At 41.6% G+C, this 12773-nt stretch overlaps 1 protein-coding gene across 1 annotated transcript; it reads left to right on the forward strand.

Annotated features, from left to right (window-relative positions):
- The first annotated feature begins 7159 nt into the window (after window positions 1-7159).
- Window positions 7160-10216, forward strand: LOC138873446 (uncharacterized). The gene is made up of 3 exons (XM_070151919.1): window positions 7160-8269; window positions 8615-8775; window positions 9706-10216. Exons 1-3 carry the CDS (start codon window positions 7160-7162, stop codon window positions 10214-10216), a joined length of 1782 nt encoding a protein of 593 aa, XP_070008020.1.
- Window positions 10217-12773: the final 2557 nt, after the last annotated feature.

Here is a 12773-nt window from a genome sequence, read left to right on the forward strand (position 1 = left end):
TCCACCAGAATGACGAGGTCTCTTGTCTGATCCATGACCACTCCCCTGAGATAGAACTGTCTCGACTCGCCTGGCAACATTGGCAGCCATCTGAAAAGAAATCTCACTCCCAGTCTCCTTGGCCATCTACAACTTGATAGGCTGAGCAAGTCCCTCAATAAACCTCCTCACCCTCTCTCTCTCTTGGTAGGAAGCAGAAGAATAGCATGACGGACCAAATCCACAAATTGGGTCTCGTACTGAGTGACAGACATAGAGCCTTGCTAAAGACGCTTGAACTACCTCCATTAGTCCTCTCTCAATTTGAAAGGAAGGAACTTCTCAAGAAATAACTGAGAGAACTGGTCCCAAGTGAGAGTAGGCGACCCAGATGATCTGGTCAACACATAATCCCTCCACCATTTCTTGGCAGAACCCGACAACTGAAATGCATCAAAATAGACCCCATGGGTCTCCACTATATGCATGTTCTGTAGCACCTCATGATAGCTGTCAAGATAGTCCTGGGAGTCCTCTGAATATGCACCACTGAAGTGAACTGGAAAGAGCTTAGTAAACCTATCCAATCTCCATAAAGCCTCAGAAGACATAGTTGATCCATCACTGGCCTTTGCCACAGCACCCGAATGAACTACCCATATTAGCTTGGCTGTTGGGGTCTGAAACTAGGGAGCCATCTGCTCTGGAGTGTGAGTAGCGAGAGTTTGTGCTCCTCCCCCCATCCTGAGAGATGGTTGGTACCATAGGGAATGTGCCGGCTTGTGCCACACTCTCCATGAGGCCCACTAAGTGGACCAAAGCATCTTGAAACATAGGGGTAGCGATGACCCCCTCCGGGACCTGAGTTGGTCCAACTGGAACAGGCTAGGCTGGAACCTCCTCATCAAACTCTACCTGAGGCTCCACTACTGGTGCTGCTGATCGAGCTCTGGGTTGAGCTCTGCCCCTACCTCTGCCTCGAGATATGCCTCTCGTAGGAGCTGCCACTGGGGGCTCTGGCTGCTGCCAGCTTCCCGGCTGAAGGTGCAGTACGTGTTCTCGCCATTTGCGAGAGAACAAGAGTAGAAGAGTTCAATTAGCAATGAGAGAACAAAACTGCACGACAGAGAAGAATAGAAGTGAAATTTATTCCTAAACTTCATAGCCTCTGGAAGATAAGTACAGGCGTCTCCGTACCGATCCCCCAGACTCTACAAAGCCTGCTCGTGTATTGTAAGACCTAAGCAACCTAGTGCTCTAATGCTAACTTATCACGACATGGAATTCCCACCTTCGGGACCGTGATGCCGCCTAACATTTCACTTGCTAGGCAAACCAACATTATAGAATTTTCAAATCAACTTCAGTACACTTTTAATAATAGAATTAATTATGCTAAACAGAAGCTAAAACAGAGTTCACGGAATATTATAAAAACCTATATTAGGATCTGGAGTCACAACTCACGAGCTACAATGATTAACTACAAATAGAGTCTAAAAGGAAATACACTGTTCTGAAGGAAAATAAATAGTAAAACACTAAGACTAGGGAGAGACTCCAGGGTCTGCAGACGCCAGCAGATATACCTTGGGTCTCTGGTCAATCAATCCAACGGCCAACTTCATGATCTACTCGGGCCAGTACCAAAATCTACACAAAAGTACAGTGTGTAGTATCAGTACAACCGACCCCATGTACTGGTAAGTGTCGAGCCTAACCTCGACAAAGTAGTGACGAGGCAAAGACAAGATACCCCACATAATAAACCAATGCAATTTAACAACATATGTACAAAATAATGGCAAGTAAAAGCTAGATAAGTAATATCGTGAGGGGGACATGTTGAAGGGGTCACAAGATAAAGAATTATAGCAGTAATAAGAACTGATCAACCAATATACCTTGAACCAATAAGAACAAGTAAACACAGTAAAGGAAATTACATGGCATCACGCTTCGTGCTTTTACTCTCAACCTCACCATATAATCAATAGAAATGGCACGGTATCACCCTTCGTGCTTTTACTCTCTCATAAAATGGCACGACATCATCCTTCTTACATTAACACTCTTCCTTACCATAAAACAATGAACAAAAGGCAATAGGGAGATAGAAATAACAAGAACAAGTCTTACTTCAACATTTGGTTCCACAATACCAGCCTCAACTTTGAAATCAACACTTAATTATCACCAAAATATCCGCAAAACATGATAAGAACGATTCAACTTGATTATACTAGTATAAACATGGATAATATGATCAAAGGAGAGCAATAATTACAAGAAACCATATCCCACTCACATATTTTAACCGACTACAACGCATAGGTAATCGTCACCTCACCTATATGTCGTACCCAACATCTAAACACGTAGCTAATTGACAAATAAGTCCTAATCCCTCAAGTTAAAGTTAACCACGACACTTACCTCGCTCCAAAGACCAAACTCAAAGCTCAACCACCGCTTTGCCTTTCAAACAAGCATCCGAACCAATATTGTACCCAAGATTGTAACTACCCAATATTGTACCAAAGATTTAAATTAAGCTTTAGGAACTACCCAAGATTGTAAGAAATTCAATTTAGGTCATTACTGAAAATGTCAACAAAAGTCAACACCCGGGCCTCCTTGGTCCAAACCCGAATACCCATTCACCCTCGAGCCCGGTTATGTAATTTGTTTTGGAATCCGACCTCTATTTGAGGTCTAAATCCCCAAGTTACCAAATCCTTAATTTTTACCCAAAAACCCCTAATTCCCACTATGAAAACTCTAGATTTTAAGTTGAAATCTAAGGAAAAGTAGTGAAAGATTAAAAGAAACTAGTTTAGAATCACTTACCAATGATTTGGGGAAGAACAGTTCTTTGGAAAATCTCGTCTAGGGTTCTTGAGTTTGAAAATTTGAAGAATGAATCAAAAATCCCGTCTAAGTCATATTTACCCAACTGCAGATGCGGCATTTGTGACCTGGGATTCGCAAATGCGAAACCCACAAATGCGAGAAATCCATCGCATTTGTGAAGACTCCCACATTTTTGCTATCTTCGCAAATGCGAAGAAATGTTCGCAAATGCGAACTAGGATGACCGCAAATGCAACCCCATGATCTTAAATGCGAATATTCTCCCCTCCCAGTCCCCACTGCAATTGCGAAGGCTTTTTCGCAAATGCGAACTCTGGCTTTCCCAGCTACTCTTCGCAAATGCGATGAGTAGATCGCAAATGCAAACCCAACAGTGGTCGCAAATGCGATGATTGACCTTGCAAATGTGAGGTCTGAGGCATGCAACAAAAATCTAGAACACAAGCTGAGTTCTAAATCCAATTTTCACTCTGTGGCCTATCCGAAACTCACCCGAGCCCTCGTAGCTCAAAATCAAAAGTGCACACAAGTCTAATAACATCATCGAACTTGATCACATCATTAAATCACCAAAATAACACCTAGAACTACGAATTGAACAACAAACGAAATTTTTAAGAAAACTTCGAAACTTTTCTTTTCACAACCGGACGTCCGAATCACGTCAAACCAACTCCGTTTCTCACCAAATTTCGCAAACAAGTCATAAATATGGTATTGGACCTATACTGGGTTCCGGAACTAAAATACGGACCCAATATCTAAAAAGTCAAACCTCGGTCAAATATTTCAAATTCATTACGCCTTTAACTTTCAAATTTCGACAAAGCCCGATATCTCAGCCAAGGTACTTCCGAATTCAATTCCATACTTACGTCCAAGTCCTAATACGGACCCACCGGGCCCGTCAAAACACGAATCCTGGGTTTACCAAAAATATTGACTGAAGTAAACTCAAATGAAGTTTTTAGGCAAAAATTCTTATTTTTATCAACTTTTAACATAAAAGCATTACGGAAACACGCCCGAACTGCGCACGCAAATCGAGGAGGGATAGAATGAGGTGTTTAAATCTTAAAAGCACAGAATTGGTTTCTAAATCTTAAGATGACCTTTTAGGTCATCACATTCTCTACCTCTAAAATAATCTTTCATCCTCGAACGGACATAGAAAAGTACCTGGGCTGGTGAAAAGGTGGGGATATCTACTCTGCATGTTCGACTCGAACTCCCAAGTATTTTCTTTGACGAGCTGACCCCTCCACTGCTCTCGAACTGAAGGATAACGCTTCGATCTCAACTGACAAACCTGCTGATAAGTAGGGATTTTAACCGATTACTTGCTCTCTTTTACTTGTGTTTTAAGCCCAAAATGTTTGAAGGTATTCTCGAAAACTAATGAAATGTGCTTGCCTGCAGGAATTATTCAAAATAAGCCAAAGGAATCAAAACCAATTCACAAAGGAGTCAAAAGTTGAACAAAACAAAGATTGGACAAAAAATCCTGAAGCGCGGACCACACCAATATTGCGATGCCGCAAAAGTCATGGGCAGTCGCGATCAAAATTATGCGGTCCACATAAAGGAGATTCAGAGAGTTGCAACTTCAGGTTATAAGATGAGCGCATACCACACCAGAAATATACGGTCACGAAAGTCCCTTGTGCGACGACGATTAAAATAGTGTGGTCCGCAAGATGAAAAATTATAGAGTTGATTTCAAGCCAAACTCAAGGAAGTGTGGACCGCATCACTTTTATGCGGCCGCGTAATCTAGAGCGCGGCCGCACTTGGAATTTTGTGGTCCGTGAAAGTTCAACTCAACCCAGATCCAAAAGAGAAAAATACGGACCGCATCATAATTATGCAGCCGTGAAAGCAAGAGTGCAGCCGCACTCAAAATTATGCAGCCGTACCTCTGTAGGGGCAATTTTGTCAGATATTTTTAGCTTAGTATAAATAAACTTTTTATCATTTTTAGGTTATGTTATGCTTTGTATGAGCACGTGAGGCGGCTGAGTATTCTGTTTTCAGAAATTTTGTACTAGATTCACCTTTTAACATTAGATTTTCATTCCATAATTAATATTATGGATTTTAACTTCATTTCATCTTTAATTTCTATTATTTCCATAAGTAGCTAAACCCATAGCTAGGGTTGTGACCCAACCCTAGTGTGGGTATTTAATGGGTATTTGATTTTAGGGCTTGAATGTGAATGGGTTAGTTATATTTAGCCTAGTTCTTTCTAGAATTATAGAATTAATGGTTGCAAACATTGATTCATTCCTTTATGACTTATTCTCTACTTGAGAAAGAGGGACTAAGTCTAGGACAACTAGGCTAACAAGGAATTGGGGTGAACTCAAGAAATTGATATCCCCAATTAAAGGGTTAAACCTAGAGATAGTAATACCCGACTTGAGCTAATATCACTTGATTTGTATGAATACCCATTTGGATTTGAGAAAGTTAAATTGGGCAAAATTACTCAAACTACCGTGAGGTATAGAGTGAGTACCCCTGTGTGATAGCTATATTACGATCCCAACTAATCAAGCTTGCCCTAGATTTTGCAACCCATTAGATATCCACCTAGGTAGAAGTCACGACCATAGTCTCTTTAAGCACTTGAAAAACAATAACAAAAATATTGTCCTTAATTTCAATCATTGCAATCTTTAGAGTAAAGTTAGAAGTAGAAATCAAACCCAAACTTGTGGAAGTGTAATTAGACTCAAAGCCCGCATCTAGATTTATATGTAAACCTAATTCCAAACATTAACTCCCTATGGATTCGATCCCGACCTAGTTGGGTTAAAACTGCATCAACCACCCTCGCTACTCAATATTAGTGTAGGCCTGAACCTGAATAATTTATGGCGCCGTTGCCAGGGAGTTAGACGGTCTTAACTATATATTATGTGTTTTGTTTTTATTTCCTTCGGGAATATACCACTGGGGAAGGTGGTAGATGATGAACAAGTGGATGAGGTTCATCTTGAACCTCAAGTACAAAGGAGAGGCCATTAGCCTCATGACAATATCCCAAACCCTCCCCCACATCCTCCAAGGGTAGCACACAGGGTGTGGCCCAATGAAAGCTATGCGAGTGCAATAGTCCCGCCCCAGATTAGGGCGGACAACTTTCAAATAACCAATGTCATGCTTACACTGTTGGAACAGAGGGGTTTCTTCAACGGAGCTCCACACCAAAACGCCTATAAGCATCTCAAAGGTTTTGTTGACACGTGTTGGGGGAGCAAGCAGACTAATGTCTCCGAGGACGCATTGAGGTTATGGCTTTTCCCATTTTATCTAAGGGGAAGGCTTTGTATTGGCTAGAGAGGTTACCCAACCATTCCATACACACTTGGGATAAGTTGGCCAAGAGGTTCATCACAAAGTTCTTTTCTACGGGACATATGACAACGCTAAGAGATGAGATCATTGCTTTTAAACAAGATCCAAATGAACCGTTACATGACATTTGGGACAGGTACAGAAGAATCGTCAAAGAGTGCCCTAACAATGACATGACCAAGGCCATGATCTAACAAACCTTTTATAGGGCGATCAATACAACTAATCAATGTGTGGTGAATCAACTCGTCGAGGGTAATTTCATGAACATGCCGTATTCCGAAGCTTGTGAAATATTAGATGAGATGGTAGATACCTCTTCGGCTTAGCAAAGTAGAGCTAATTTTCCTCAAGGTGACCCAAATCTTACTCACCTACACAAGGAGCTACATAATCATAGACAAGCTGTAGCGGAGTTGACAACCACAATGAATCAATTGGCCAAGGCTCAACTTCAACAAGTTCAAGGGCCAAAACAAGTGAACTCCATGGAAGGAGTGAACATGATGGTCAATAAGAGAAGGCAACGAGGTTAACAAGTTCAAAACAATTCAGATTAATTTGAGCAAAATGGTAGTGGGTACAATCAAGATGATTCATATGATGATCAAAGTGAAGAGGTTCAAAATGTCAACAATTATCAAGGTCAACAGAGCAATGCTCCGAATCAATAACAGTGGAGATCACAGGGAAACCAAGGAAATTGGGACAATCATTGGAATAGTGGCAACAACAATAACCAAGGCAATTAGGGGAACAAAAACAATCAAAATTAGGGTATTCAAGGAAATCAAGGTAATTAGGGAGGCAATAACAATCAAGGGGGTTGAATAACAATAATCAAGGAAATCAGGGGTTGGGCTTTCAAAGGCCCCCGATGTATCAACAACCGAACAACACACCTCCATTTCCGTCACAAGGTCTTAGTTCTTAAAACAGTGAGATGGGATGGATTGAAAACATGTTCAAGCAAATGATGGAGAAAAATGCCGACTCTGATGCCCAATTAGCCTCCCACAACACTTCTATCTGCAACTTGGAAGTCCAACTTGGCCAAATTTCTCATGCTTTGAATACTTGTCCTAAGGGGGCACTACCAAGTGATACGGTAGTAAACCCACAGAGTGGAAACAATACGGGGCATGCTATGGCGGTGACTACAAGAAGTGGGAAAGGTGGAGTTGCTAGTACCTCAAACTTAAGAAAGTTTGTGAATGATGATGTGGTGATGCAAGATGATAATGAGCCAAGCAATGATGTTCAAGTAAATGATAAAGTGAGGATAGACATTGATGAAAATGTGAAGGAGACACAAGATGATGTGAACCCATCTATGAAACATGTGATAGACATATCAGATCCGGTAGTGCCCAAAACCAAGGCTCCTTTGTCAAAGCCTCATACACCATATCCTCAAAGTCTTGCAAAACAAAACAATGAGAATCAATTCAAGAAATTCATTGATATGATGAAAAGTTTGTCCATAAATGTGGCATTGGTTAAAGCCATAGAACAAATACCGGGATATGCCAAGTTCATGAAGGACTTGGTAACAAAGAAGAGATCAATGAACTGTGAAATGATCAAATTGACACATCAAGTGAGTTCCATTGTGCACTCCATGGCTCCAAAGTTACAAGACCCCGGTGCCTTTACAATCCCATGCACTATTGGTAGTGCCGATTTCACCAAATCTTTATGTGACTTAGGGGCAAGCATTAACTTGACGCCCTATTCTTTGTTCAAGACATTGGGGATTGGGCAACCAAGACCCACATCCATGAGGTTGCAAATGGCGGTCTGGTCAATAAAGAGGCCATTGGGGATAATTGATGATGTGCTAGTTCGGGTCGACAAGTTCATACTTCCCGTAGATTTTGTGATACTTGACTGTGAGGTTGACTATGAGGTGCCAATCATTTTTGGGAGACCTTTCCTAGCTACAGGGAAGGCCTTAGTTGATGTGGAAGCTGGGGAGCTCACCTTCCGGGTGGGTGATGAAAAGGTTGTGTTCCATGTTTGCAAGTTAATGAGGCAGCCTAATAGCAACGAAGTGTGTTCATTTGTAGATATTGTAACCTAAGTAATTATTGATAACACAAATGTTGTGATTAATGTTGAAGACCCATTGGAAGTTGTGTTATTGAATCATGATGAGGATTAGAAGTAAGGCTTTGTAGAATGTGTCAATGCTTTGCAAGGAATGGGATCATAAACATATGAGCCCTGAAAACTTTCCTTGGACCTTAAGAACCGGAAGACTCCACCAACAAAGCCCTCAATCGAGGAGCCTCCCACATTGGAGTTAAAGCCCTTGCCTTCACACCTAAGGTATGAGTTCTTAGGCCCTTGTTCCACTTTACCTATTATTCTTTCCTCGTGCTTAACTAACGTGCAGGTAGATTCCACCCTTGTGGTGCTCCAAAGGAGGAAGAAGGCAATAGGTTGGACATTGGCGGATATTCAGGGTATAAGCCCTGCCTTTTGCAAGCACAAAATCATACTGGAGGAGGATGCCAAACCCTCCTTGGAACATCAAAGAAGGTTGAATGAGGCCATGTAAGAGGCAGTCAAGAAAGATATCATCAAGTGGTTGGATGTTGGGGTTATCTACCCCATTTCTGATAGTTCATGGCATTCACCGGTGCAATATGTCCCAAAGAAGGGGCGCATGACTGTGATTACAAATGACAAAAAATGAGTTGATCCCCACAAGAACTCTCACTAGTTGGAGAGTATGCATGGATTATAGGAAGCTCAACTAAGTGACTCAGAAAGACCATTTTTCGCTTCTATTTCTTGATCAGATGTTGTATAGGCTAGCCGAACGTGCTTATTATTGATTCTTGGATGGGTATTCCGGATATAACCAGATTCTTATTGCACCTGAAGACCAAGAAAAGACGACCTTCACTTGTCTGTATGGCACATTTTCATTCTTGAGGATGCCGTTTGGTTTATGTAATGCACCGACTACTTTTCAGCGGTGTATGATGGCAATATTCACGGATATGGTGGAGGACCTCCTCGGGGTTTTCATGGATGATTTCTCTGTTGTGGGGGATTATTTTGAAGCGTGTTTGGATAATCTTGATAAGGTATTGGCATGTTGTGAAGAGACCAACTTGGTGCTTAATTGGGAAAAGTGTCACTTTATGGCCGATGGGGGCATTTTTCTCGGCCACGAGATATCCAAGAATGGTATTGAAGTGGATAAATTAAAAATTGAAGTGATATCAAAACTCCCTCCTCCTACTTCCGTCAAATGAGTGAGGAGCTTTCTAGGTCACGCTGAGTTTTACCGTCGGTTCATCAAGGATTTCTCAAAAGTGGTGAACCCCTTGTGCAAGTTGTTGGAAAAAGATGTCAAATTTGTGTTCATTGATGATTGTATGAAGGCATTTGAGATAATCAAGTATATGTTGCTACCACTCCCATTATTACCGCATCAAATTGGATCTTACCATTTGAACTTATATGCGATGCTAGCGATGTGGCGGTAAGAGTGGTATTGGGGCAAAGAATCAACAAGATATCCCATCCAGTCTACTATGCTAGTAAGACCATTTACGACGCCCAAGTCAACTATACAGTGACCAAGAAAGAACTCTTAGCCATTTTCTTTGCTATTGAAAAGTTTCCCCCATACCTCATGGGTACCAAAGTGATTGTTCACACCGATCACGTGGCACTTCGTTATTTGATGAGTAAAAAGGACTCAAAGGCTAGATTGATGCGGTGGGTACTTCTTCTACAAGAATTTGATTTTGATATCATAGACCGCAAAAGGAGTAAGAATCAAATGGAGGACCATTTGTCCCAATTGGAAGAGGAGGGGAGGCCCCATGATGGCCTTGAGATCAATGATTCGTTTCCGGATGAACAACTCATTTCCATGTCTTTGACCGGGATGCCTTGGTTCGCCGATGTGGCTAACTATCTTATGAGTGGAATTGTCCCGAATGAGTTCTCTTCAACCCAAAGGAAGAAGCTCAAATGAGACTGCTTGGATTATTATTGGGACGAGCCATATCTTTTCAAAATTTACACTGACAGTGTTATCCGGAGATGTGTTCTAGAAGAAGAGCGATTGGGTATTCTTGAAGCTTGTCATTCTTCGCCATATAGTGGTCACCCTGGTGGGGTGAGAACTGCTACAAAGGTCTAAAGTTGTGGATTCTATTGGCCTACCTTGTACAAAGACGCTAGTGAGCTCATTAAGTGTTGTGATGATTTCCAAGGCCGGTGGGATTTCCAATAAGAAAAATGCCTCTCACCACTATCCTTGAGATTGATATTTTCGATGTGTGGGGCATCGAATTTATGGGTCCATTTGTGAGTTCGTGTGGGAACACCTATATTCTTGTTGCTATGAATTATGTTTCCAAATGGGTTGAAGCTGTGGCTTTGCCCAACAATGAAGCACAGAGTGTGGTGGCTTTCTTGAAGAAAAACATATTCACAAGGTTCGGCACCCCAAGGGCCATCATTAGTGATGGGGTTCTCATTTTTTCAACAAAGCTTTCGAAACTTTACTCTCCAAGTATGGTGTTACTCACAAGGTTTCAACCCCTTATTACCCTCAGGCAAGTGGAAAGGTTGAAGTCTCCAACAGGGAGATCAAGAGTATTCTATCTAAGACTGTCAATGCAAACCGGACTGATTGGTCAAGGAAACTTGACGATGCTCTATGGGCCTATAGAACAACTTACAAGACTCCAATTGGTATATCTCCTTATCGGTTGGTATTCGGGAAAGCACGTCACTTCCCGGTAAAATTAGAGCATAAGGCTATGAGGGCGTTGAATAAATTGAACCTTGAGTGGGATGTAGTTGCCAATCTTCGGGTGGAGCAATTGAATGAACTTGATGAGTTCCGGTTCCATACTTACTCTAGTTCATCCTTGTATAAGGACAAGATGAAGTACCTATATAATAAGTATATCTGGAACAAACAATTCAAAGAAGGTGACCTTGTTCTCTTATTCAACTCTCGGTTATGGATGTTTTCGGGAATGCTAAAGTCAAAGTGGAGTGGTCCTTTTAAAGTGGTACATGTGACTCCTTTTGGTGCTCTAGATTTGAAAAACAAGAATGGTGAGATCTTTAGAGTCAATGGGCATCAAGTGAAGCACTACCTTAGTAAGGTTCATGATGGCCACGTTGTGGCATTAATCCATTTCAAATGAATGATGGTAACATGCGTCGTGCCGCGATGTTAAATCTGGCACTTCTTGGGAGGCAAACCATATGTGTTTATTCTCTCTTTTGATTATCTTTTTAGATTAGGCATTGTTGTGGACTAACTACTTGTGAAGTGTATGCAAGAAATTGGGTGTGCAATGCAGGAAATTGACTAGGAAAAAATTGGCCAAGTGGTGAAATTGTGTGGACCGCGCCAGAATTATGCGGACTGCACAAGCCCTTTGAGGCTGCACAATTTATGTGCGGTCGCACAACTGGAATAGAGAAAATGCCAACCCTCTAAAGTTTGTCCTAACAAAATCCCCTAAGGATTCGCGGCCGCAGTCAAATTTCGCGGACCGCACAAATTTTGTGGCCGCAGCCATTTTATGCGGACCGCGCCACTGATTTAACCGATGAGTTAGAAAAATGTAAAGAGTGAGGACTGCACCAAAATTGTGCGGCCACACTCAGGTAAGTCGGTGGGCCACCATGGTCAAAGTATAAATTGGACTTTTTGAGACTATTCACACTTTACACATTCTAACCTCTCAAGCTAGACAAAAGCATGATGCACTCTTTCTTGTTTTCAATCTCGCCCCATATTCATCAAGTGTTGATTTCTTACTACATTTCACTACTGGTATGTTGATTTCAATGAATTAATTTCATCTTTTTCTTTTCTTTTCTTTTCTCTTTGTTTTAGTTTTCTTTTTATCTAGGGTTAGGTTCATGCCAAAAATATCAAATTAATGTTTTATTCTTGCTTAGAAACATGTTGGTAGTGTTGGAATGCATAATGGAGGTTGGGGTTAGTAGTTTTAATTGTTTAATTGCCGTAAATCATGCCTAATTAGTAAAAACCCTAGTATTAATTGTACTTTAGTGCCGCTCAAAGTTGAATTTTGCGGCCGCACACATTTTTATGCGGTCCGCGCTAGGGTATGTGGCCTTATAAAAAATTAAGCGATCTGCAATACCCTAGATTGAAGGCACTTGTGGTTGCTAAGATTGTGCGGCCGCACTCAATTGAGCGGTCCGCTATTGGTTTTTGCGTCCTCACTCAATTTTGTGTGGTCCGCACAGTTGAACTTCAGAGACCTAACAAAATGATTATGCGGCTGCACTCAATTTTGTGCGATCCGCTATGGGCAGTCCGTTGCCGCACTCACTTTTGTGTGGTCCGCGCTGCCCTGTTCTAAGAAGCAGTGTTATTCTTTCAACTGTAATTCAATAACATATGTTGAACCCCAATTCTAACTGACTTTCACTACTTGTATGTTGCAGACAATGGTGTGTTCACGTGGTCAAGGTGATACTTCCAAAGGGAGGACAGAACCCTCCTAAGGCCGGGGTCGAGGCAAATCCAACCT

This window comes from Nicotiana sylvestris, chromosome 1 (assembly GCF_000393655.2).
Source record: "Nicotiana sylvestris chromosome 1, ASM39365v2, whole genome shotgun sequence".
Taxonomy (NCBI): domain Eukaryota; kingdom Viridiplantae; phylum Streptophyta; class Magnoliopsida; order Solanales; family Solanaceae; genus Nicotiana; species Nicotiana sylvestris.